We start from the raw sequence: 26,652 nt of genomic DNA, 5'->3' as shown, positions 1-26,652 counted from the left end.
GGGGAACCCCAATCCCAGAGGGGTGGGGTGCGTCCCATTCCCTGGCTGCCACCCCTGTGGAGCGGCTCTTCCTCCCCACAGGGAGCTCAGGACACCCGGAGCTGGCATCGTCTGTCCCCACGGAAGGAGGATGTCCCTTAAGGATGCTCCTCCACTGGCGCGGCCCCAGGAGCAGCTCCGGGCAGAGCCCGAGGCACTGGGGCAGCCAGCCGGCTGTGTGACACGGAGCTGCTGTCCCCTCCCTGCGCCTTGGGGTGGCCTGGGGACAGTCTGGCTCAGGGCGAGGTGCCCGGGGTCAGAGCGCTGGGACGGGACCGCTGCCACCATCCCTGCCGCTGGCACCGCCGCTGCTCCCACGTCCCCGGCAGCGGCGGAGCTGCTGATTTCCCAGAGCCCTGCCAAGCCCTGGAGGGATCCGGGCCCATCCCAGCCGGGACGTGCCAGCCTGGAATGCTGCCCCGAGGCCTGGCTGCCTCGCTCTGCCCCATCCTCCCGTTCCCGTGCGTGCCAGGCCGCCCTGATCCCTCAAAACCAGGCAGGGAACGAGCTCAGCTCGTGTAAGTTTGGGTCTGGAGGGTGCAAAGCATCCGCTGGCATAGCCACGGCTGTGTCACCGTGCTGGGGTGGCGCAGGACCCTCAGATGGCTCAGCTGTGTTTTCTCCCAAATTGTGATGGATCTATTTAGGCTGCAGCTTTAGAGCCGCGTGAGGGACGCATGGATCTCAATAAACTCGCTAATTAACAACTGCTGCTTATGCAGAGGCAGTAAATAAGCTGTCGCGGGCAACCCCAGCGGCTCGGCTCCGCCAGTCCCGGCGACGTGGTGACAATGCTCCCGCGAGGTGCCTGCTGAGGTAATTAAGGGTAATTAAAGCAAGTGGGAAAGAAAACACAGCGAATTTTCTCTCGTTTGGGATGATTGTTCTCCTCGAGCTGTTCTTTCTTTGGGGCCTCCCAGCAGCGATGAACCTGGGTTTGTGTGTCCTGTGGGTGCGGGGCACGGCCCCAAAACTGGCCCCACATCCCACCCCAACCCCAGAGCAGAGCAGGGATGAAGGGCAGCCTCATCCCATCCTCTGCGTCTCCCAGGGTCCTCAATTCATCTACAAAACACCTCGGAGGGTTTACAGTTGAGGCACCCTTCCGCTGCCTCAGTTTCCCTCACTTCCCAGGGTGCTCCCCTGGCTTCGTCGTCCCCAACCCAGTGGCACAAAGCGACCCCGACAGCCCCAGGGGTGGCAGCGGCGTGGAAAACCCCGCTCCGCGCAGCTCCTGCTTCCCGTTGCTGTTCCAGAGCACGGGATCGGCATTTCCAGAGGGAGAAAGAAGCCGGATCCCGCCTCCCCAGAACTCTCGCTTGGAGCGGCGCCCAGCGGGGGGATGGAAAGCAGGATCCTGGAGCCCCTGCCCACCCTCCATCCCATCATGGAAAAAGCAGAGGCACGCTGTGCTTCCAAGAAACTGCCGCGCCGCTTGCCAAAAAACACGAGCCGGAGCAGAGCCCGATAATTTTGGGGCTGGAGACAATTTTGCCTCCGAGCAACACGGCGGTTGTGTTACCCTGGGCTCCCCACTCCTCACCCCGAGCTCAGCCAACCCCCAAAAGGCTCCCCAAATCCAGGGAATGAGCGTTGGGATGACGCCGTCCGGACCACGCTGGCTCAGAGGCAGCTGCCGGCCTGGACGAGGCACAGGAGGGAATTCCTGCGGCGAGGATTTCAGCGGCTCAGCATTAAATTCTGCACCAATCCAGGCACAATTCCCCCCCCTCCCCGCCTAATTCCAGCCAGGAAGGAGAGCGCCTGCAGGAATTCTTTCCAGTTTCCCCGGGCCATTTGTATCCGCGGTGCTAGAACAGCACTTTTGCCTCTTTTTGGTGAAGTTTTCTTTCCCGGGGAGCGGAGGGAGAAGCTCCGCGGAGCTCCCGTCCCCCCGCGGCCGCGCAGCCTCAGAGCCGCTTCTCCATCGTTTCCGCACATTTTTGGCACTGGGGGGACTCAGCCTGGCTCCGATGGGAGCAGCAGATGGAAAACGGCTCCAGAGCTCTGGGATCTGCTCACCCTGTACCCCCCGTCCCGCCGGATGGGGGCTGTCCCTTGTCCCATTATGCTGGGACACACCACGAGCCTGTGCCTCTGGCCCGGGCTCCGTTCCCTCGCCCCATCTGGCGTCTCCATGAGTAATAAAAGCTGCTAATTGCCAACAGATGCCCCAGGAAACCCTGACGCTGCCTCTCGCGGCTGTGTTTGGCTGGGAAGGAGAGGAGGGGAGCTGGAGCAGGCCCGGATCCCCCAAAGCTGGGGGCGGGGGGGATTCCAGTGCGTGGCAGCTCTCAGAAACCGGAGCTGGAGGATGTGGCTGCAGAATTCCAGCAGAATTTCCAGCAGAATTAGGGACCAGCGGGGGGACACCCCAGAGAGGGGATGGTGTCCCACACCCTCCATGGGGCTGGGAGCGTCGGCCGAGCCCCACGGCAGCCCCTGGCTGTGCCAGGACCTGTCACCCACCGTCCTGACCCCTGGCATGGGCAGCCAAAATCCTTGTGCTTGTGACAACCCCCTCCCCACACAGCTGGATTCCCACCTTAGGAGGTGGCTGTGGAATAATTTGGCTCCTTCCACCCCCTCCTTTTCACTCCCACCACCACGTTGGAACCCAAATGGCTTCCTCCAGTGCCCCAAACCTGAACTGGGCGCTGCTGGGATGAACTGGGCTATGAAATTGGTACTTCCATCCCCTGGGGGGGCTGGGGAGGGGACCCCCACTCCAGGGTCACATCCTGTCCCGGTGTCTTGGCACTGGGGCTGGGAGCAGCCCTGTCCTGTCCCATGGTCCAAACTGGGCAGTGTCCACCAACTCAAACTGGGCAGTGTCCACCAGCCCAAACTGAGCAGAGTCCTTTGCTCTTTCCAAGCCTGTCCTGACCAAGGGAAGCCCTCAGGAAGCTCGGGAGGCTTTTCCCAGAGGGAAGGAACAGCTGTGACCAGGATCTGCTCCCACCACAGCACAGCAGGAGGGTTTCAGTGCCGTGATCCCACCATGGATCAAAGCCTCCCATCCCAGATGTGCCAAGAGCCACCAGCAGAGATGTCCTCTGCTCCAGCACCGCTGTCCTGACCCAGCTCCTGCTCTGGGCATTCCCACCCACAGCTGCTGCTCCTGCTGCCCCACCTCCATCTCCAGAGGCCGCATCCCCCAGCTCCGGATGCCGGGATGCTCCGGCAGTGCCGGGCAGCCCACCTGGAGCGGCCCCACGTGGTGATGACCTCCGAGGTTCCTAATTTACTCACAGATTAATTACTCTGTAATTACCACTCCCGGCTCCCATGACCAGATGCTCGTTCGCAGCGCGTGGGTGCAGGATCAGCCCAGCTCAGGGGGGCATTTTTGGGCAGGGGGGGTGCAGGCAGAGCGGGGTGACACCGGGTGACAGCCACCCCCAGGCGAAGCACGAGGCGGCGGCCGCGGCCCCACGGCACCACAGAGAGTGAACTTTTATTTCCAACAACGACAGCACCTGCCCCGTGGGGTGGGGACGGTGGGGAGGGCTGGGAGGGGGCGGCCGCGGGGGTCCCGGGGTTGGGAGGGTCCCGGGGGGCGGCCGCTCGCGTGCACACGGTGCACGGCGTGAAGAAACATCCCGGTAGAAAAGAACGAAGGTCTGAGGGCCTCGACGGCCGGTCCTGCCCCGGGGGAGGGGTGCAGGCGTGAGCGTGGGTGAGCATTTTGGGGGGAGGGGGAGGGCGCGGGTCCCCTCCACACCCGCGTCCTGGGGGTGGCAGGAGGAGGAACCGCGCGAGGACGAGTGGGAGGCGGATCTCCCGGGGTGGGGGACAACAGCTCCGGCCAGGCAGGGACCCCCCGGCTGCCCCGGAGCACGGAGCAAACCCGGCGCGTCCGCTCGCGGGGCCGCGCACGGGGCGGAGGCGGCGGCGGCGGGCTCGGCGCTCACACCTCCGTCTGGAAGTCGCCGTCGGCCCCGTCCAGGCCGGCGCAGGGGCTGTCCCAGTCTGCCCGGCACAGCTCCAGCCTGTCCCGCTGGGCGCTGGGCAGCGAGCCCAGTGTCATCGCCTTGAACGTGCTCCATGGCTTGGGCGGCGCGGCCGGAGCCTTCGGCCGCTGCTCCTCGGGGCTGGTCACATCCTGCAGGTCAGGGGCAGCTGTGGCCAGCTCTGTCCCACAGCCACCTCCTGCCCTCTCCAGGATGGGATGGGACAGCCCCCAGGGGGAGTCAGGACTTACGTTGCCCGTGCTCTTGTCCCCGCCGCCCGAGGAGACGCTCCACCGCTTTTCTCGCTGCGGAAAAACCCCAGCGCTCAGCCCCGGCGGCGCCCCTGGGTGCCCTCAATCTCCCCGGGGTGCCACAGTCCATGCAGGAGGAGGTAAAGGCTTGCAGGGTGCACACCAGGGCAGGACGGGGCCTCCAGGACCTCACCTTGGAGGAGCCGGTGGACGGAGCCCGGTACCGGTCCAGCGTGTGGAATTTCTGGTTGAGCTCGTGGTAGAGCTCGGAGTGACGTTTCCGTGTGTGCATCACCTTCTGCGGGGGCAGAGCAGAGCCTGTGGCCATCGGCGCTGCCTGCTGTCCCTCGGCACTGTCCCCTGTCCCTCGGCACTGTCCCTGTCCCCGTCCCCATCCCTGCCTTCCTGGGGCATCCCAGACCAGCATCAGAGCCCACTCCACGCTCCTCATCGCTGTTTTAATTCAGAGCCAATGCTTGGTACTGCCTGGTCTGAACCCCTCAGAGCTCAGGAGCTGCCGGCGGGGCAAAGGGAGTGGGGACAACCTGGATCAGTCCCCCACGACGGCACCGGTGACACCTCCATGGCAGGACTTACCTCGAAGTCCAGGTCAGAGTACCGCAACCTCTTCCTCTGGCAGGGGGACAGGCAGGAGCAGGGGGAGGAGATGGAGAAGAAAAGGGAAAGGTCTTTGCAGGTTCAGCATGAGGGGGAACAAGGTTTAGGGGCTCATGCCAGCCCCAATCCATGCCCGGCTGAGGACACAGAGCTCATCCCACCAAGGTGGGACGGCCAGGGGGGAGCACTGGGGGAATTCATGCAACCCTGCACGTGCACTTGTGTCCTGGGCACACACACCCCTCCCCACACGCGTGCCCAGGGGGAACCAGCCCCCCGCTCACCTCCAGGGACCCCACTTTCATGGCAGAGCCGGGCACGGTGCGGGGCATGGTGCGGCTGCGCTCCGACAGCTCCGAGGCCAGGATCTGCCTCACCGTGGGGTGCTGCTTGAACTGGAGGCCGTAGGGCGTCTTCACTGTCGCGTAGGGCTGGTTGAGGTTCACATTGACGTGATCCACGGCCACAAACCCGGGATAAGCGTCCCCTTCGGCCGCCGGGCGCCCCGTCCCGCCGGGCACCGCCTCCTCTGCGCCGGCACCGAGCGTCCCCTCATCCCGGGGGAAGGGCTTGAGGCTGCCGGTGCGGCGGGGCAGCATCATGTAATCGCTCTCTCGGGGGGGCTCGGGAGCCCGGATCCAGCCGTATTCCAGAGGCCTCAGGCTGCTCTCGGTGCACAGGTAAACGGGACCCGGCGCCTCCAGGCTGAGCTGCTGCGCCGGCGGCTCGCCCAGCTCGGTCAGACCCGCCACCACGTTGGGCGTCATCTTGGGCACCTGCACCAGGATGCTGGCGGGGGGGATGTTCCCGGGCAGGCTGGAGAAGCCCAGGCCGCCCTCCGAGGTGGTGTTGAGCTTGGGGTCTTCGTCCCCGTCCAGGGATATGCGGGACAAGGTGCCCGTGATGGTGGCGGGGTTGCAGGTGTTCACCTCTTTGAACAGCACTGTGGGCAGGGAGCGGGGTCAGAGCCGGCCCTGAGGGTCCCACGGAGGGTGGGGGACACAGGACAGACCCCCTGGCTCGTGCTGCCTGTCCCTCCCAGGTGTGGCACGGCGACAACAGAGGGGAGCTCACCTGTCTGACACGCCAGGTCAACGTCCTTTTCAAAATCTGTCTATAAAAATCCAGAAAGAGGGGAGAGAGCGAGAGAGAGAGGAGAGAGAGAGAGGGAGAGAGACGGGGAAATGAAGCACCATGGCCGGCACGGGCAGCGGCGGGGTCTCCAGGGGGGGACCCACTCACCAGGATCTGCACCTGCCCGTTCTTGCAGGAGTCGGGCGAGTTTTCATTCTCCTCGCTCCTGCACCCCCCCATCTGACACTTCACCACGTCCTGGACCTGCGGGGACAGAGCCGGTCACGGCCCCGCGGCCAGGGCTGTCCCCCGGCACCCCTCCGGCGCCGCCCCACCTCTCGGCGCAGGAAGCCGTGCACGGTGATGATGACGAAGCCCTGGACGGAGTTGAAGACGGCGAAGAGGACCTGGAAGAGGATGGAGCGCCGGTCGGTCATGGCGAGCACGGCCGACATCCAGGTCAGCGCCAGCAGAGGCAGGACCACGCAGGAGCTCCACAGCGATGCCCTGGCGCAGGGAGAGAGGGGCCGGGGTGAGCCCGCGGGGTGGAACTGCCCCGGGACAGCCCCCCGAGCATCGCCCCCCTCCCCGCAGCAGCCCCCCGAGCCGTGCCCCGCGCCCCACAAGCATGGTCGGGGCTGGTGACCCAGCTGTCCCGTCTCCCTCGGTGTCCCCAAGCCAGTGCTGGCTGGGAACTGAGGGCTGAGGGGACCTGTGGGCTCCAGCCCCCAGGTGTGTCCCTGTCCCCACACAGCCACAGGGTGCTGGGGGGACGCGGGGCCACCGCCACCCTCCCACGGCCACCAGAACAGCAAGAGGGGATTTTTTTCTTTTTTTAACAGCGAATTTTGGGGCTGCCTCTGTTGTGACTAAACCCCCGTGAGCGGGGACTCCGGCAGCCTCTGGAGCTCACACGCCGGGAAGAGGGTCCCGGGGACACCCCCGAGCCCGTGCCCCCACCCTCAGGCCAGAACAGCCCCCCAACCCCAGCGATGAGGTGACCTGCCATGGGAAGCCATGCCATGCAGAGGTGATGGGACACCCCGCCCCGAGCACAAAGCGTCACCCTTCCTTCCTTCCTTCCTTGCCCTCGGGGACCCCCAACCCGCCCCCCAACCCCTTCGGGGAGATGCCCAGAGCCCCCCCCCGCGCTGTGCTCGGGGCGGGGGGCGCGGCGGGCGCGGGACGGGCACTAACATGGCACTGCTGGCGGTGGCGGAGGTCATGGCCGCGCTGGACACCACGCCGCACTTGGTGCATTTCAGCAGCAGGCTGCCGCACGGGGGGGGCTTGGAGCTACGAGCCCAGCGCCCCCCCGGCGCCCCGCGGCCAGGACCGGGCCACGCGGGGGTTACTGCTGAGTTTCTTTAAATATTTAGAAAATTTTTTTTTGGAGGGGGGGGGGGGGGGGGGGGGGGGGATGCAGGCACGGGGAGAGGGGAGGGAGCAAGGCAGGACGGCGGGGAGAGGGAGGGGGGGGATGGACGGATGGATGGACAGATGGATGGAGGGATGGATGGATGGACGGACACAGGCAAGAAGCAAATGGGAGGAGGAGAAGAAAGAGAGAGAGAGAGAAAGAGAGCGTCGGGTTAGTCGAGGGCGGCAGCTGTTAATGGCGAGGGGGGGTGGCCAAGCGGCAGGGGAGGGGGCGGGCACGGAGGGGGGGCTGCGGCCTGAGGACCCCCCTTCCCCGAGGGAAGGAGCGGGGGTGGCTGCTCCCCAAATTCTGCCCCTCCAGCAGCCCCCAGCGAAGGGCTGTGCTCACCCCGGGCTTGGCCCCCGCCGCCCACGGGTGCGGTGAAATCTGCCCCACCCTGAGCCCGCTGCCGGGGCACCCCCGTGCCCAGCCCCCGGCAGGGTGTGGGGGTCGGGGGGCAGCACCGGGGACCCCCCCGTGGGGCACAGGGCACTTACCCAGCTCGCTGCTTTTTGGACTTATCTGAAATGCCGTCGCGGGACATGAGCTTGTTGAAGACGATGATGCCCACCAGCATGTTCACCTGCGGGAGGGTGGGCTCAGGGCTGGCACGGAGCCCCCTGCCTGTGGCAGCAGCTACCACGAGCCCCCCCTGGGTGGGTTTTGGGGGGTCCAGGGCTCTCAGGGGCAGCTCACCAGCACAATGACAGCAGCGGGTCCCACGAAGGCGTAGAGCAAACCGCCCTCCAGCGAGAGCCAGCAGCTGCAGGGGACCGAGGGTGGCGTGTCAGGGGACAGCCCTGTGGCCGTCCCCTGCTCCCAGCCAGCCCTCCCTGTGTCCCCTGTCCCCACGTACTAGCTCGCTGTCCCGTAGCCTTTGGTCCGCGTGAAGCCAACGGAGACGGCGACCACGAGGGCTGGCAGCCCTGGAGAGGGGACACGGGGCTGGAGGAGCTGGAGGAAGGTGGCACTGTCCCCCCCTGTGCCAGCCCCAGGAGTGGGGACAGCGATGGAGCTCCTCTGACGGCTCCCCACGGCCTGAGGGTGCCACCTGAGACACCCGGGTCTGCTTTCCTCCTCTGTGCCTCAGTTTCCCCTCTGATGAGCCTGGGGGGTACCAGGGGTGGGCGAGGGGTGCCCCCCTCCCACCCAGGCCGGGCTCTTACCCCATCCCAAGCACAGGAAGCGCTTCCTGACCAGGCGTGTCCGGATCCGGCCGATCACCGCCAGGTAGGACTGCCAGGCCTCGGTCAGCACCCAGCAGAAGGACGAGAGGAAGAAGAAGTGGAGGAAGGCGGCGGTCATGGTGCACACGCCCTGCAGGGTGGGGACACGGTGACATCAGTGTTTGGCACCGTGGCGGTTAAACCCCCACGCCAGGCGAGGTTTGTGTCAAAGCCAGGGGCGGGCGGGGGGGATTTAATCCCGGGATCGAGTTAATCCAAATCCAACAAATCCAATCTGGTGCTGGGAGCCAGCAGGGGACCAGGCGAGTGGCCTGGGACCCCACTGAGGGTGGCAGGGTGGTGGCAGGGTGGTGGCACCCACCTTGCTGAGCATCTGGGACTGGCCCACGAGGATGAGGATGTTGGAGGCCAGGATGGAGACGCAGAAGTTGAGCAGGATGATGGAGCGCTCCGACTTGATGAACCTGTGGCAGGAGCGACGTGGGGCCAGCCTGTCGCTGTCCCCTGTCCCTGTCCCCTGTCCTGTGTCCCTGTCCCTGTCCCATGTCCCTGTCCACAGGGTGGGTGCTGTCCTGGGGTGGGGACAGTCCCAGGCATCTTCTCCCACCCAAGTTTTCCGTTCCCACCAATCCTGTTGATGTTGAGCCTTCCTCGGTGCCGTGTCCCCCTTTGTCACCCCCTCCCCACACGGCCTCACGCCCCAGGTGCCCCCCGGGTCCCCAGGTGCCCTCGGGTCACCTCCAGAAGGCGGCGTAGATCACCAGCAGGGTCAGCAGGGCCATGCAGGACACGGCACAGCCGATCATCAGTGGCACCGACGGCGTCCCCGAGGGGTCCATGGCCTGGGGGGACACCATGGGGGACTGGCTGAGCTCAGCCCCCTCCCCACTGCTCCCTGCCAGCCCCCTGCCCCCTCTGGGCCCTCCACCCCCCTGCTGGGGACCTCCGGGTGCCAGAAGGGTTCGGTGACAGCGGTGGCACAGCCCTCCATGCCAACAGGGGATGCGGGCAGAATAGCAATGGGGTGCCCCCTCCCCTCCTGGCACAGAGCAGTGCCCTGTATTGAGCTCTAGGGACCATGGCAGCCCCTACCCACACAAACCCACCCTGCTGGGGGTGCTGGAGGGTGCTGAGACCCTTCCCCTGGCTGCTGGGGACACCCCCACCCTCCAGTGCCCACCTCATCCCAGTAGGAAATGCTCCGTGCCCATCCCCACCCTCCCTCGGGACCGCCCCTGCCCAGCCCGGGGGTCATCCCCCACCCACATCCCGTGTCCCCAGCAGGCTGCTGGCTGTCCCCATCCTGTCCCCTACCAGGTCTCTGGGCAGCTGGGCGAGCACGGCGAAGGTGGCGAGCTGGCGGCACTGGCATTTGGTGTGCGCCGGGAGGGTCTCCAGGGTTTGGCAGCTCTCCGTGTCCCAGTTTCCCAAGCCAGCATCCCTGATTAATGGGAAGAGAGCGAGGGAGAGCAATTTGAAATGGTCAAACACACGCAGCCCCTCGCGCCTCTCCAGTGTTAACCCCTTCCTGGCCTTGCCCGGGGGGAGGCACGGAGGGGGCACTGCCAGGGGACCCCCCTGAGCTCAGGATGGGGGTGAAGCCATCCCTGCCCCGGGCTGATCCAGCAGAAAGGCTTCGGGTTTTATCATCCCACAGAGATTTGGGGGGAAGAAACACCACAGAGAGGGGCGGGGCAGTGCCAGGAGAGGCAGGAACAGCCCCAAGAGCCCCCTGGCACCTGTGTCCCCTCCCAGGGGGGTGATGATCCCCTCTCTCCATGAGGTCCTCTCCCACAATGGGCATCCCCCATTATGGGACCCCTCTGCTACAGAGACCCCTCTGCCATGGGGACCCCCTCCTGCCCTTGGGAACCCTTCTGTTATGGGGAGTCTCATGTTAGAAGGATCTCTCCACCATGGGGACTCCTCCTTTTATGGGGACCCACCCCCTTGGGGACGCTCCTGCCATGGGGACCCTTCCTGTCACAGGGACCCCTCCTGCCAGGGGACCACCCCAGTGAGGGAGCAGAGAGTGGGGTGGCACTGCCACGCCCAGGGAGGGCAGCCACAGCTCCCAGCACATCAGGAAAACCAGGAACTGGGTCTGTGGGACAGCTGGGGACTGTCCCTGGGGCCGGGCTGGAACCTGCCACACTCATCACAGCCAACCCCTCCCCACCGGTTTGGGGGGTGAACTGGAACCAGTGACCCCAAACTGCGGCGCTCCCGTGGCTACCTGGGCAGGGGGGCTGGCAGTGCCCTCCCCCAGCCCGCAGCGCTGCCCGCCCCCCTTCCTGCCCTACTTTCCCTGGTTCCTGCCAGCACTAACAAATCACATCTGGCAGCCTGGCGCGGGCGGCCCCGCGGCTCCGGGGCCACATCGATCCCGTGGGAGCTCAATTCACCCGTGCCAGTGGGGCTGGGGTGTGGGAAGGGATGGTCCTGGCTCCTCGTCCCTGCTCCCATCCCTGCTCCCATCCCCGCTTTCTGTCCCTGTTCCCTGTCCCTGTTCCCTGTCCCCGCTCCAATCCCTGTCCCCATCCATGCTTTCTGTCCCTTCCCTGATTTCTGCCCCCGTTCCCATCCCTGTTACCTGTCCTTGTTCCCATCTCTGCTCCCCGTCCCTGTCCACATCCCTGTTCCCCCATCCCTGCTCCAATCCCTGTTCCTATCCCCATTCCCCCATTCCTGTCCCCATCCCTGTTCCCATCCCTGTCCCCATCCCTGTTCCCTGTCCCTGTTCCCGTCCCTGTTCCCGTCCCTGTTCCCTGTCCCTGTCCCCATCCCTGTTCCCATCCCTGTTCCCATCCCTGTTCCCTGTCCCTGTCCCCATCCCTGTTCCCATCCCTGTCCCCATTCCTGTTCCCATCCCTGTTCCCATCCCTGTTCCCTGTCCCTGTCCCCATCCCTGTCCCCATCCCTGTTCCCTGTCCCTGTTCCCATCCCTGATCCCTGTCCCTGTTCCTATCCCCATTCCCCCATTCCTGTTCCCATCCCTGTCCCCATCCCTGTTCCCTGTCCCTGTTCCCTGTCCCTGTCCCCATTCCTGTCCCCATCCCTGTTCCCTGTCCCTGTTCCCATCCCTGATCCCTGTCCCTGTTCCTATCCCCATTCCCCCATTCCTGTTCCCATCCCTGTCCCCATCCCTGTTCCCATTCCTGTTCCCATCCCTGTTCCCCTCCCTCCCAGCAGCCCCCTGGCACTGCCAGCCCCGCCCTGTCACCAGAGTGTCCCCATGTCCCCGTGCCCCTGCCCCTCACTCACGTCCTCGAGTAGTCCCAGGTGACACACTGCGGGTGGGACGTGCCCTGCGGACACAGGGACAGGTTAGAGCTCCCCCCAGCCCTGTCCCCACCCCACAAGGAGATGTGGCCCTTGGGGACATTCCCTGGGTGTCCCAGGGGTGGCATGTCCCCACTGTGGGCACAGGGACCATTCCACAAACTGGGAACTGCTGGTCTCTGCCCTGGTCAGTCCCTAAAGGTGACAGGGACCCACAAGGGACTGTGGGGACACAGTGATGGGACAGCAGGGTGGCACATGGATGGCGTGGGAGGGGAAGGGGACACCCATGGTGGCGATGAAGGAACTCATTGATGACACAGGAGGGTTGATGATGAGGAAGGGCAATGCCATGGGAGGGGACAGTCACGATGACAATGTGGGACAAGGGACAATTGCGTGGATGACACAGAGGGGACACTCACAATGACATGGGAGGGGGACACTCAGTGATGATGAGGGACACTGTCACATTGATGTGGAAAGGGGGACACAGGCTGACGACATGAGGAGGGGGACACTGATGACATTGGAGGGGGACACTTAGGTTGATGTCGTGGGAGGAGACACACTGGTGACATGGGAAGGGACATTCATGGTGACACAGGAGAGGGACACTCATGCTGGTGACTGGAAGAGGAACATTCATGTTGGTGACATGGGAGAGGGACACTCACACTGGTGACATGGGAAGAGGGACATGATGACAAGAGAAGGACCCTTCCCAATGCCAGGGGAGGGGACACTCACGTTGATGATGTGGGAAGGGACATTCATGGTGACACAGGAGAGGGACACTCACACTGGTGACATGGGAAGGGGGCATGATGACATGGGAGGGGACATTCCAGGTGCCAGGGGAGGGGACATTCCCGGTGCCAGGGGAGGGGACACTCACGTTGATGATGTGGGACAGCTCCACCAGCACGAGCGGCTCCGCGGGCCGGGTCGGCGGGCGCACCGTCACCGTCAGCACCTTGGAGGTGACGGCCAGGGGGCTCCTGCGGGAAGGGACACGGGCTGTGACAGGCCGGGGGACAGCAGGGGACACCGCGGGCGGCGCCACTCACCTGGGCGGGGGCAGGATGAGCCCCAGCGTGCGGTACAGCACCGCCCCGATGACAAAGTGCGACGATTCCTCGGCTTCTGCAGAGAGAGCCACAGGCTCGGTGACACGCGGGAGGGGACATGCAGGGCACACACGAGCGTGCCAGATGTGCACCCAGATGTGTGCTGGCCCCAGAGCATGCATGGGCGCCTGCACGTGCTCGGAGTGCAGGTCACGCGTGTGTGAATGGGAGCCAGGTGTGAGCCCACATCTGCAGCAGGTGTGCACTCACGGACACCTCCAGATGTGCATGCTCACGTGTGTACACACCTACACACTCCCAGATGTGCGGGCTCACACACCTGTGCACATCCAGATGTTCACGTTCACACCTGTGCGCACACCTGCACGCTCCCAGATGTGCACACTCCCAGCAGGCACACCTCCAGATGTGCAGGAATGTATGCATTCCCAGATGTGCACTTCCAGAGGTTCACATTCACACCTGTGTGCACACCTGCACGCTCCCAGATGTGCACACTCCCAGCGTGCACACCTCCAGATGTGCAAGCACACACCTGTGCACATTCAGAGGTTCACGTTCACACCTGTGTGCACACCTGCATGCTCCCAGATGTGCAGGCTCACACACATGTGCACACCCAGATGTGCATGTTCACACCTGTGCGCACACCTGCACGCTCCCAGATGTGCACACTCCCAGCAGGCGCACCTCCAGATGTGCAGGCTCACACACCTGTGCGCTGCCCCAGCCGTGCAGGAACATTCAGGTAGACACGTGCCCACCTCCAGCTGTGCGCGCCCTGCCAGATGTGCCCACACCTGGGCACTCCCGCTCACCTGCCGAGGCGAGGCTCAGCACCTCCCTGGGGATGAAGAGCTTGTCCTCGGAGCTGCGGGCCCAGTCCTTCATCCCCCGCCGGCCCCTCATGGGGAAGTTGATGTCGCTGGACACGGCGGACACGGGCTCCCGCTGGATGCTGGTCACTGTCAGGGGACACGGGTGTCACCTCCCCGCTCCTGCGTGCCCTCAGGTCCCCGTGCCCTCCCCGCTGCTCACCCAGGTTGTCGGTGACAATGAGCGAGCTCTGGAAAGCCTTCAGCGCATTCCCGACCAGGTGGATGAAGTCCTCCACCACCTTCATCAGGTGCACGGAGCCGGGAGAGACCTGCAGGAGACGGGAGCGGCTCCGGAACCACCGGGATGCGTCGCCGCGGTGGGGACACCCCCTTGGTGGGGACATCCCGGCTGCCACCACCACGCCCCCCCCGTGCCACTCACCTGCTGGGCATCCTCCCACTTATCGCGGTTCTCGGCATCCACCATGTAGCTCACCACCTGGAAGAAGCGCTGCGGGGACGGGGCTCAGCGGGGCTGGGGACAGGCCGAGCCACCGACCGCCACCTCCCCGGGGAGGGGACCCTCGCTGTCCCCCTGCCCGCTACCTGCACGTCCTCGGAGGACGGGATGTAGGTGGCCCTCTTGAAGGTGTCAGTGACGTTGCGCAGGATGTCCACGGAGAAGAGCAGGTCCCCGCTGTAGTAGGTCTTGCGGGCCATGAGCTCCAGCAGGCTCCGCACCACCTGGGACATGCCCTCCCCTGCCAGCACCCGCTGGCCCTTCGCCAGGTGCTCCCGCAGCTGGTACACGGGGGGACAGCGGTGTCACTTTGCTGCCACCACCCCCCAGCAGTGCTGCGTGTCCCTTTTTGTCCCCAGAGCCCGGGGGACGCTGCAGAGTTAATTAAGGCAGCTGCAGGACGCGCAGGTTGAGGGAGTCCACGGCGGTTTGGGGACATTCAGGGTGGTCTGGGGACATTCACAGAGGTTTGGGGACATCCCTGGGGTCTGAGGTCATCCTCCACATCCCAAAAGCCTTTTCCCAAACACGTGGGAATGCAACTCAAACACTCCAGCTCAAGGATTGGGATATTTTTCCAAGCCCACAGAGGTCTGTGGGTGGTCACAGGAGTCTGGGGACATCCAGGGAGGTCTGGGGACATGCATGGGTGTCAGGGGGCATCCTCTCCATCCCAAATGCCTTTTCCCAAACACACAGGAGCACAACTCCAACTAGAACCCCCCTCCAGCTCTGGGGTGGAATCCCTCTTCCCACCCCACAGGGGATTCCATGGGGACCTGAGGGAACCTTCCCATCCCATAACCATTTCCCACGAACACAGCCTGGATGGGATCCCCTTTCCCAGCCCGCCCAGAGAGCCCTGCCTCAGTTTCCCCATGCCACAGAGGTCAGGTGTCTCTTGGAGTGCCAGGGATGGGACAGAGCCCCAGGGACAGGGACAGGGGACAGAAGGGGCCGTGCCAGAGCGGGCACCTACTGAGAGATGCAAGTATCTGTACTCGTGGGAGACGCAGCGGGCGAAGCTGGGCACACCCCAATAGGCGACCCCATGGGGGCTCAGCAGGCACCGGCGGCTGGCAGTCCCTGTGGCGGAGATTTGGGATTGGGGCTGGCACTGCAATCCCTTCCTGGCACCCCGATGCCACCCACAGTCCCCTGCGCAGCCCCAGGGCCAGGGGATTTAGGGGTGCTTGACCCCAGTGTCACCCAGCACCCCCTGCCCTGCTCCTGGTGCCTGACCCCAGTGCCACCCCCTGCCCCTGGGGCTTTGGGGTGTCTCAACCCAAATACCACCCACACCCCCTACTCTGCTCCAGGCCAGAGGGGTTTGGGCACTTGTCCCTCATGCCACCCACTGCCCCTGGGGCTTTGGGGTGTCTCAACCCAAATACCACCCACACCCCCTGCCCTGTGCCAGCCCTGGGGACATCTGGGGTCACCTGTGGCGTTGGGGGGACATTTGTTGTAGATGATCTCCCCGGCAGCCGTCTTCTTCCAGGTCATCAGCATCACGTACTCGTCCTTGCACATCTCGTGGTAGGCTGGGGGGGAAGGGGGGATCAGCACAGCCCAGATGTGGAGTGAGGGGCTCTGGGGGGTGGGGGGTACCCCATACCTGGGCACTTCTTCTCGTTGCAGGTCTTCACCTCCTCGCCGGTGCCCTCGCAGGGGTAGCCCTGCATGCCCGTGCCCTCGCACATGCGGAAGCGCCGCTGCCAGCCGGTGTCGCAGGTCTTGGAGCAGAGGCTCCAGTGGTTCCAAGGACCCCACTTGCTGTCTGCTGTGGGGATGGGGACACTGTGGACACCTGGCTCTGCACACGTAGAGTGGCACCCGCGGGGACGGGGATGGGGCACTGTTGGTGCTGCCCCACGCGCTGTGAGCCGAAATCCCGCGGGTGTGAAATGCATGGATCAGTTTAAATCACTCTTTTAGAGCAGACTGGCATCCTGCTGCAGATGCCCATCCTGCTGCAGATGCCCATCCTGCTGCAGATGCCCATCCTGCTGCAGATGCCCCTCCTGCTGCAGATGCCCCTCATTCCCTGTCACCATCCACGGGCACCATGGCACAGCCACCACCTCCCTCCACGGCTGCCAGCGGCGCCACCACTTCTCCCACAAAACAAGGAGCAGCACAAAGGACAGGATGGGGACCCCGTGGTCCATCCTCTGCCCGGTGTCCTCATGCTCAGAGCCGTGCCCAGCCCCGTGTGCACACGTGAGGTCTCCCTCGTGCTTGTACGCCCAAAGCACGGCAGGACCCGCCGCTGCCTGGCACCGACGGGTCCCCAGCGCGACCCAGGACGAGGACAGCGCCAACCCCCGTCTCTTCCAGCTGAGACGCGCCCGGCGATCCCTGCCATCACCCTCAGGCTCCCCGCAGTGGAGTGGGCCGCCAGCACTCCGGGTGTCACCGGCGGTGACACCGCGGCGGCGCGACGGCGGGGCCGTGCTGGGTGCCGCGCCCCGACGCGCGGCCGTCCCCCCGGTTCCCCCCCAGCGCGCCGGGCCTTACTGGGACAGGTGGGGTTGGAGCACTCCCGGGCGTCGGCGTGGGCCCCCCGGCACTCGGCCCAGCCGTGGGCCGAGACGCTGCACTTGCGCGTCCGCTGCTGGGTGCCGTTGGCGCAGGTGACGGAGCAGCGGCTCCAGGCGCCCCACTCCAGCCACTGCCCTTCCACTGCGGGGACAAGGAGAGCGGCGTCAGCTCCCACTGCACTGCGGCCGCTCGACCGCGCCGCCCCGGCTTGGGATCGCCGGGCAACGGGTCCAACCTAGGGATGTACGGCTCGTCCTGTGCCGGACTGGACAGGCGGTGCTGGGAGAGGGGATTGTCACTGGGACTGGCCCCTCCACTGGATGGGACACAAGGGACACGCTCAGGGTGGCGACCCTGGTGTTGCTCACATTGAGCTTAGAGTTTCTGGCACCCTTGGTATTGCTTCCAACCAAACCCAGCGTCTCTGGCATCAGTCCTGCCAAATCCAGAAGCTTTGGCGTTGCTTTCCACCAAATACAGCAGGCCTGGCATCACTTCCAACCAAACTCAGAATCCCTGCCATCACTTCTGGCCAAATCCAGCATCTCTGGCATTGCTTTTTAACAAATCCAGCATCCCTGTCATCACTCCTGCCAAATCCAGCATCCCTGGCATCACTTCCAACTAAATTCAGCACCCCTGGCATTGCTTTTTACCAAATCCAGCATTCCTGGCATCACTTCCAACCAAATCCAGCATCCCTGACATCGCTCCCTGCCAAGTCAAGACTGCAGTAGCATCTCCACAGGATGCTGTGTGCCATGGGTGCCATGTCCCTGTCAGAGCTGCTGCAGGAGCAGCTGCCTCCTGCTCCAGCTGCCCCACGTCACACCTGGGGTCCCCATAGAGACAACATCTAACACATGGCATCCCTGCCCGTCACCGCAGAAACCCCACAGCCACCACCACGGCCACTCCTGGCACACAGGAGGAAGGGACAGCTGTGGCACTGCCACCTGTGTGCAGACCGACCCTGCAGCCGACCCCCTTTGTCACCTCCCTGTACCCCACAACATCCCTGTGCCACTACAGTGCCAGGCGCAGTAGAGGGGTAGGGAAGGAGCCACCTCCTCTGTGGTCCCTAGGCTGGACCCCTGCTCATGCTGGGGTCCTGAGACCCCGCCACAGCCAACGGCACTGAATTTCCCCTTGGATCTCCAGCAGGGACAGGATGGTGCACCGAGTGTCACAGCACCCCTGTGTCCCAGCCGCCCATGGCGGTGCCACCCATCCCTCGTGGCAGCAGGAGCGCAGCCCTGGCGCTCGGCTGGCGCCGTCTCCTGGCATTCCCGGCGGGAAGAAGGAGCGTGGGGAGAGGGAGGTACTGACCCGGGCAGGTCGCGATATTGCAGGGCTTGGCCTGCAGCTCGGGGCCCTCGCAGGCCTTCCCTCCGCGCCGCGAGGCCGCGCAGCGCCGCGTCCTGGTCCTGGCCCCTCGCCCGCAGGTCACCGAGCACAGGCTCCACGGGGACCACTCCTCCCACGCGCCGGGAACTGCAACACAGCACAGCCCAGGGCCTCCAGCCTCCCAGGGGTCCCGGCTTGGCAGACCCCTCGTGCCCTGCCCAGGGCTCAGCCAGGCACAGTTCCCAGCGCTGCCTGCCCTGTTGTTATCCCAAATCCCTGAGCTGGCAGCGGTGCCGCTGCCACCCCTGCACTGCTGCAGTGTCCTTTTTGAGGTGCTGACTAGCGGCGCACGTCCCCCCAAAGCCACACACGGGTCACCCCGATCCTTGTCAGCACACCGAGCACAATCTGCCCCTCACATCCACGGGAGCTCAGCGCTCCAGGAAAGGACCAGGGACCATCCTAAAGAATGCTCCTCCTTGAGCTCCGATGTCCTCGGGGTGCCAGGACAGGGCTGCACTCCCCGGTACGGACACTGCACGTCCTGGGGGTGAAAATCCCTTGAAACACCCCAGATTCAGACAGGGCAGTGTGGCTGCCACTGTGGCACCTTGAGGTCCCTCCTGTGTCCCACATGAGACACACGGACACCACCACAGACAGACAGGAGATCCTCGGCATCCTGCTGTCACCTGCCTCGAGGCACTGAGCAGCTCAGCCCTCTCCTGCCCCGTGTCAGGGAGATCCCCTCGGAATGCCAGGCTCCAAATCTCCCCAGGCTCCAGAACAAAGCCTCAGAGACATCCAGGAGGAGCCCACAGCTCACCAGGAGAGAGGATGGAAAGGAGTCCCTGAGGCAAATCCCCAGCAGCAGCACCGCTGAGAGGGTGCAGGGCACCCATTCCAGACATCTCCCCAAGAGGCACCCCAGAGGATGGAAGGATGTCAACAGCCCTCGGAGCATCCCAGCTCAGGATGGGCACCACAACCATGCCAAGCCGCCCTTCTCATCCACCACAGCACCTCGAGAAGCCCCCAGACACATCCCAGCAACGCATTCTCTCTGTCCCCACCCTCCTGCTCAGCCCTGCTGGGAGCCGGCAGAGCAGCCCCGCGGTGTCCCCGCTGTCCCCGCTGTCCCCCGTACCTGGGCAGGTGGCGGTGTTGTTGCAAGTGCGGGTCTCCCGGAGCAGCCCGCTGCACAGCGTCCCGTAGGGAGAGGAGACGCAGGAGCGCGTCCGCACCTGGGAGCCCTGGCCGCACGTCAGGGAGCACACGCTCCACTGCGACCACTCCTCCGCCGCGGGGTCCCCTGCGGGACACAGGGAGCCTGAGAGCCCGCGGGGGACAGGGGACGTGCCACCAGGGCAGCCCCGCCAAGGGGCAGGGAGGTGGGTGTGTGGGTGGCAGCGGTGAGGATGAGGTGGGGTGGGTGACAGGGGTGGCACTGAAGGTGTCAGTGAGGTGAGGCCTCGGGTGGAGGTGGGGAAGGGATTGGAGCACGGGATGGCAGCGGGTGTGAGGGACAGGATCTGTCCTGGGAGGGGCTGGCAGCGCGGGCAGGGTGGGCAGGGTGGGCAGCAGGGACAGGGTCAGTGGGGTGGGCAAGGTGGGCAGAGCAAGGTGGGCAGGGTGGGCAGCATGGGCAGTGTGGGCAGGGTGGTCAGTGGGCAGCACGGGTAGGGTGCATGGGGTGAGCAGGGTGGTCAGTGGGCAGCACGGGCAGGGTGGGCAGGGTGAGCAAGGTGGGCAGGGTGGGCAGCATGGACATGGTGGCCAGTGGACAGCACAGGAAGCACAGACAGGGGGGGCAGGGTGGTCAGTGGGCAGCATGGACAGGGTGGGCAGTGGGCAGCACAGATAGGGTGGGCAGTGGGCAGCACGGACAGGGTGGGCAGTGGGCAGCACAGGCAGGGTGGGCAGTGGGCAGCACGGACAAGGTGGGCAGTGGGCAGCATGGACAAGGTGGGCAGTGGGCAGCACAGACAGGGTGGGCAGTGGGCAGCACAGGCAGGGTGGGCAGTGGGCAGCACGGACACGGTGGGCAGCACGGGCAGCACGGACAGCGAGCAGTGGGCAGCACGGGCAGCCCTCTGTAGCTCCCTCTCCCCACCCCGTCACACGCTGACATTTACAACAACCGGCTCTTATTAAGGTTGATGATGTCTCTGAGGCTCTTGGACAGCCCAGCAGCAGAGCCCATCCGTTTAAATTAACCAGGGATAGATGGGGGAGGGCTCCAAAGGGGGCCGTTTGTCCTGGAGACAGGCAGAACACGGGCTCTGTGTCACCAGCGGCGGTGACAACGTGCTGGGGTTGCTCCGTGTCACACGGGGACCCCGAGACTGGACAGGGTCACCAATGGGATCACCCAGGATCTCCCAGTGGGGCAGACGCCCTGTGAGCAGCCGAGTGTGGCCAGGAATTCTGCACGCCAGGCACATGGAGCAGAGCTGGGGCCCATCCATCTCCTGCTCGCCTCCGAGCCCTCCGACCATAAATCAGGGAGGCTGGGGAGGGGGGAGCAGCACGTTCAAATTACCCAGATGGATTTGCCAAATAAATACATTTGAACGAAACAATTAATAGATTTTTTTTTTTTTTTTTTTTTTTTGCTTTTGCTTTACAACCCTCGGAGGAAAGTGCAGAGGAAAAAATATATAAATGGAGCAAATTAAGCCAGTCCGTGGGCAGGAAGCTAAAGGGACTCGCTCCATCTCTGTCACCCCTGCCCAGGTGCACGAGCCTGGTGTCACCAGTGTCCCCCTGCCTGTTTCTGGTACCTGTCTGGGCCATGTAGACCCCGGGTTCATCTGCTGACCGTGGCCACTGGGTCTTCACCTTCTGGTTCTCCTCGACTGCATTGCCTAGGAGAGAGAAACGCCCAAATGAGAGTGGGCAGGGGACAGGGATGGAGACAGGGATGGGGACAGGCCAGCATCGGGCATTTCAGGGGGATACAGGGGTGCCTGGTCCCATGCTGACCCCCCTGAGAGCAAGACCTGGTGGAGCATCACTGAGCACACCCCCAGCGCCCCAAACCTGTGTCACAGCTACCCCAAAATGTCCCAGGGGTGGCAGCTGGACCCCAGCCCGGGCTGCCACATCCCTGGTGCAGACAGGGTGCCCGTGTCCCCACCGTGCCAGGCAGAGGTGCTCTCCTATCCCCACTTATCAGCTCGCTGCAGTGAGGTGGCACAAATTTATGGCTCGGCTCACCAAAAATAACAAGTGATCCATCAAGGGCACTTGGCGTGAAATTAACTGGCATGTGCGGGTCCCGGCGGGGGACGCGGCTGCAGGCACAGGGGGACACCCCCCTCAGCCTCCCCCACACCCAGGGCCACCTCCCTGTCCTCCAGAGGGACTCCTGTCCCCAAATCTGGGTCCTGGATCTCCCGTGGATTCATCCCAGCTGCTCCTGCTGGATGTGCTGTGGGGACAGAGGGGCAGCACCATGGATGCCACCCCAGGGATGTCACCCCCAAAAATGCTGTGGTCACCCCACTGCTGTGACAGCCAGGAGAGCAGCCAGGGATGGCACAAGCGCCTGCCAGCCGAACACAGTGATGTCCCCAAGGGATGGAGGGGAGGTGGCATGGGGACACCTGGCACTGCCAGGGTGCTTTGGGTGCATGGTGGCTCCCACTGGGACACACAGCAGGGACACCAGCCCCAGGCAGGGAGCACAGCCTGCTCTGTCACCGGGTGTGCTGTCAAAAGTCCCCAAATTTACTGAGTTTTGCCTTAACTCAGGGTAACCCTTCAGGGCTCCCAGCTGCACCCTCAAATCCTGTCCTTGGACATCCCGCTCCAGAATTCCTGGTGGCATGGGAAACACAGGGGGACCTGGGCACAATGAGGCGATGCCCAAGGGTGTCTGTGGGGTTGAATTCCCCACAGGGCCATCCCCCTCCGGGAGTGCCACAGCAGAATTACACACGGCACGGCAAGAGCCTGGGGAAAACCATAAATCCTGAGGATATACGAGGGCGTTCTCCCTGGCTGTGTTCGACAGAGACACCAAATTCAATTTCCTTCGGAGAGCACTAAATCCTTGCCTGTCACCACCAGGAAGCTGCAGCCAACCCCAACACCGCACCCTGCCCTGCCCAGGGATCCCCCAGCACCCCACCACAGCACAGCTGGTGGGGGCAAGGATAGCAGGTGATTTTGGGGACATCAGGGGTGTTCTTTGGGGAACCTCAAGGTGAACCCCAAGGCTGGTTGTGTCCTCCCAGCAGCACTTCACTGGGGGTTGGTTTCTGAGCAGGGATGGGTTTGGGGTGAGGGAAACACAAAATTGGAGCTGCTTGGCCTCGACACAGCAGGGTGACCATCAAAAAGAGGAGGTCACCCTTTTGGGGGTCTTTAGAGGGGGCACACCGCCTGGAGCCTGGAGCAGCAGGGTCGAACACACCCAAAGTCACCCCACAAAACTCCAGCCCACCCACGTGCCTCCAAGCTCATCCCCGAACCCCCCTGGGAGAGCCTCCCCGCGGCGGGGATGACGCGGGCGCTGGGGACCCCGGGGTCACGGCTGTGGGGAGGCTCTGGGCGGGCGCCAGCCCCACGTCGCTGCGGCGGAGGAGCCGCTGAGATCAGCGCTGGGCGCCCGCCAAGCCTCGGCTCACAGGCGCCATTCAGCCCCCCGGCCCTGTGTGCCGCCATCCCCCTGAAAGGGGACCATTCTCCACCCTGGGGGGCTGGGGGGAGGCCAGGTGGGAGCCTGGGACCCCCCCCTCGTATGCATGAAGGGCGCTCTGTGATGCGGCCCCGCCGCTCAGCACGGTGACACCCAGAGGGGACGGTGGCAGCGGCGTGGCACGAGGGGTGGCCGAGGCGGCGTGTCACCCCCGTGGCTCTGGCACAGCAATAACACTGAGCCTCCGGGCGCTCCAGCCTTTAATTGAATGTCAAATGTAATTTGGAGAAGGAGCCGGAGTTTGCGCTGCGGCCGTCGCAGCCGGAGAGGCGGAATGTGGCACTGAGCCCTGCCAGCTCTGCAGGGACCCCCCTGGCCAGCGCCCTGTGCCAGGCTCGGGGGAAATAATCCCACTGAGACACCCCTGGGCATGTGCTGGGTCCCCTGGAGGAGCATCCTGCTTCTCCATCCCATCCTGGATCCCCCTTCTCCATTCCTTCCTGGATGCTAATTCTCAATCCCACACTGGATCACAATTCTCAATCCCATCCTGGATCACAATGCTCAATCCCATCCTGGATCCCACTTTTCCATCTGGTTCTGCATCCCCCTTCTCCATCCCATCCTGCATCCAGCTTCTCCATCCCATCCTGCATCCCAGTTCTCAATCCCATCATGGATCCTGCTTCTCCATCCCATCCTGGATCCTCATTCCAAATCCCATCCTGGATCCCCCCTCTCCATTGCGGATCCCAATTCCCAATCCCATCCTGGATCCCCCTTCTTCATTGTGGATCCCAATTTCCAATCCCATCCTGGATCCCCCTTCTCCATTGTGGATCCTAATTCCCAATCCCCTCCTGGATCCCCCTTCTTCATTGTGGATCCCAATTCCCAATCCCATCCTGGATCCCCCTTCTCCACAGGCAGCCCCAGCCACCACAGGTGTCACCTCTCGGGCACAGTGTCAGCCAGGCTGACCTTGGGGCTGGCACCTGTCCCCGGCGCTGAGCTCTTAATCACCCACGGGGAGTGGCATTTAAAGGGGGGCAAAAAAACCCAAAACGGGAAAAAAACCCCATAAAATGAAATCAGCTCAAGCAGCTCCCCTCGGGATGAGGCGATTTAGAGCCCTGCAGCTGTAACGGACCGGGGATTTAGTGGGGGATCTGCCCGTAATGACATTTAGCTCCTGAAATAAATGCTAAAGCCCAATGAAATTATCTCTACACCCCCGGCCCGGCCCCGCCACCTAATCTGCCGGATAAAGACCCCACGCAGCCCCGCTGGGGATTGCTCCTGCCCACGCATCACCCCGAGGCTGCTGAAGGGAAAACATCTGGCCAGATGTGTCCCAAAATCCCCTCATCACCTCGCCGGGCTCGGCGCCTCAGGCACGGGCAGCAGCAGGGCAAGGCGGCCCCGCCGCGGATCCCGGAGCCGGCTGCTTTATCCTCAGCCGTTCCTACAATCCCGGAACGAGCAAATGGCCTCATTCCGCCTGGTTAATAGCCCGGCCGCCGTGCCGTGACATCCTGCCTGGAATAACAAGCGCCCGGGCTGCAGCAGTCAAGGGTAATTTGCCACGGTGAAGGGTCATTTTACCTGCAAATTGTTTTCCACGTCTCCACCAGGGCAGAGCGAGTTGGCTCCTGCTCCTGCCCCGTGCCAGGGAGGCGGCGAGCCAGGCCAGGGAGCCACGTGGGATGTGCCAGAGCAGCCGTGGCATCAGCCCTGGCAGCGGTGGGGTCACCGTGGTGTTCCCAGGGATGGTTTGGCCGCGGCAAGGGCAGAGCAAGCTGCAGCTCCACGAATTTGAGGTTTGTATGGATTCCCTGCTCCATGCAGGGATTCCCTGCTCCATGCACAGTGTCCCACTGGAAACTTCCAGCGCTAAGGGAGCATGCTCAGGCAGGATTCATCCATCCCATGGGTTCCCTGCTCCATGCCCAGGGCTCAGCTGGCACCATCCTGCCCTGGGAGTTGGCTCAGAGAAGATTCATCCATCCCATGGATTCCCTGCTCCATGCACCAGCTTTCCTGCTCCATGCAGAGCACCCACCTGCATGCTCCAGCCCTACAGAGTGTGCATGGGAAGGGTTCACCCATGGCGTGACTTCCCTGCTCCATGCCCAGCATCCAGCTGGCACCGATCTTGCCCCAGCAGTGTGCATGGGTGGGATCCATCCATTGCAGATTCCCTGCCCCATTCCCAGTGCCCCACTGGCACCTCCACCTCCAGGATCCATCTCTTTCACCATTCCCTGCTCCATGCCCAGTTCCCAGCTGGCACCTCCAGCCCCAGGATCCATCCATTTCACAATTCCCTGCCCCATTCCCAGTGCCCCACTGGCACCTCCAGCCCCAGGATCCATCTATTTCACCATTCCCTGCTCCATGCCCCATTCCCAGCTGGCACCTCCAGCCCCAGGATCCATCCATTTCACAGTTTCCTGCCCCATTCCCAGTGCCCCACTGGCACATCCAGCCCCAGGATCCATCCATTTCACCACTCCCTCCTCCATGCCCAGTTCCCAGCTGGCACATTCCAGTCCCACAGAGCTCACACATTCAGGATCCACCCACTGCACCATTCCCAACACCCCCATCCCCCATGGACCACGCACAGGCAGAACCCACCCATCCCCTGACCGCGACCCAGTGACCCCCAGCACCACACCGGGGGTCCATCCCCGCTCCCCACTCACCGTGTGGCACCTCGGGCAGGTCGAGCTCGTTGGCACTGGCAGAATGCAGCTCGGTGGGGCAGCAGTCGGGCTCGGCGGGCGCCGGGGTGGGCGCGGGGGCCGGGGGCCGGGTGCCGTTGCGCCGGGGGGCCGGAGGGCTCTCGGCCTGGCAGCTGCAGCCGGCGTGGGTGAAGCCGCAGCGGCGGGCACCGGGAGCCTGCAGGCACTCCTCGAGCCAGCGGCACAGCACGCTGCAGGTGAACTGGCTGGAGTTGTTGTTGTTGATGAGCAGCACCTCCACGAAGCGGAATTCCAGCGCTTGCGGCTCCAGCAGCCGCGGGGCCGCCTCGGGCTCGGCCGCCAGGCACAGCTGCACGAAGTTCTTGTCGAAGTGCAGGAAGGTGAAGGGCCCCGCGCCCTCGCACAGCTCCAGCTCGGCTTCCTCGTCCTCCTCCTCCTCCTGCTGCTGCTCGGGGCGCTGGCGGGCGGGCGCGGGGCTGGCCTCGCCCCGGGGGTCGCAGGTGTAGTTGGCCAGGTAGTGGTCGAGCGGCAGCACCATGGGCGAGAAGTGGGTGCAGACCTGCTCCTCCCGGTTGAAGCGGAGGTAGAGCGAGTACTTGGTGGGGTCGGGGTTCTCCAGGGTCCAGGAGCAGCCGGAGGAGATGGTGGGGAACAGGTCCTTGAGGGAGAAGGAGCCGTAGAGGACGCCGGAGGCCAGGGCGGAGCAGGCGCTGGGAGCCGGGTCGAAGCCCCGCGTGAGCCACAGGACAGACGAAATCACAGCCAGTAAGAGGGGACCAGCAGCGGTCATCCTATGGCATTTGCCCTGCAGGCAGACAGATGGACACACGGACAGAGGCTTACCCGGAGGTTTGGCCGCCGTGGGGTTGGGCTGGGGGTCAGCACCCTGCCCTGAGTCCAGCTGGTGTGGGAGCAGCACTCCAGGTACTCCATGTCACCTCCTGGTTCACATCCCCACCTGGTCCCTGTCCCAGTCTGCCACCTTGCAGGGTTGCAGGGGACTCCTTGCTGTGCTAATGAGTCCCCAGGTTGGGGACAGTGCCGCACAGAGTGAGGACTTCACCCCAAAACCACCAGAGCAGAGACCCAGCCCCACAGCTCCCCCCTGCAGTGACCCTGCCACCCTCTGCTCACCCCTGGCCAAGCACAGCCTGG

The 26,652-nt window shown here is 64.2% G+C and overlaps 1 protein-coding gene across 1 annotated transcript; it reads right to left on the bottom strand.

Annotated features, from left to right (window-relative positions):
• Positions 1–3,949: 3,949 nt before the first annotated feature.
• On the bottom strand, positions 3,950–26,287 carry ADGRB2 (adhesion G protein-coupled receptor B2). The gene is made up of 30 exons (XM_041417535.1): positions 25,498–26,287; positions 20,928–21,011; positions 19,292–19,456; positions 16,774–16,938; positions 15,872–16,036; positions 15,696–15,797; positions 15,233–15,339; positions 14,340–14,534; positions 14,176–14,244; positions 13,954–14,062; positions 13,734–13,880; positions 12,895–12,970; positions 12,723–12,825; positions 11,807–11,850; positions 9,857–9,983; positions 9,281–9,384; positions 8,904–9,006; positions 8,522–8,672; positions 8,212–8,281; positions 8,052–8,118; positions 7,853–7,938; positions 7,133–7,231; positions 6,271–6,442; positions 6,104–6,199; positions 5,936–5,975; positions 5,146–5,804; positions 4,841–4,876; positions 4,437–4,541; positions 4,244–4,297; positions 3,950–4,144 (listed from the first exon to the last, which is right to left on the bottom strand). Exons 1-30 carry the CDS (start codon positions 26,285–26,287, stop codon positions 3,950–3,952), a joined length of 4,485 nt encoding a protein of 1,494 aa, XP_041273469.1.
• Positions 26,288–26,652: the final 365 nt, after the last annotated feature.

The sequence above is a fragment of the Onychostruthus taczanowskii genome, unplaced genomic scaffold (assembly GCF_017590055.1).
Source record: "Onychostruthus taczanowskii isolate IOZ18803 unplaced genomic scaffold, ASM1759005v1 scaffold56, whole genome shotgun sequence".
In the NCBI taxonomy this organism is placed as follows: Eukaryota; Metazoa; Chordata; class Aves; order Passeriformes; family Passeridae; genus Onychostruthus; species Onychostruthus taczanowskii.
This window is presented reverse-complemented; position numbering and strand designations above follow the sequence as displayed.

What these genes read in the sequence shown, in the direction of transcription:
- ADGRB2 (XM_041417535.1), bottom strand. Translation starts at nt 26,287, where the DNA reads ATGACCGCTGCTGGTCCCCTCTTACTGGCTGTGATTTCGTCTGTCCTG. An exon ending in AGTGGGAGGATGCCCAGCAG is followed by an intron (nt 14,063 to 14,175) that starts GTGAGTGGCACG and finishes CGTCTCCTGCAG; the next exon opens with GTCTCTCCCGGCTCCGTGCA. An exon ending in CTCATCCTGCCCCCGCCCAG is followed by an intron (nt 12,826 to 12,894) that starts GTGAGTGGCGCC and finishes CCCTTCCCGCAG; the next exon opens with GAGCCCCCTGGCCGTCACCT.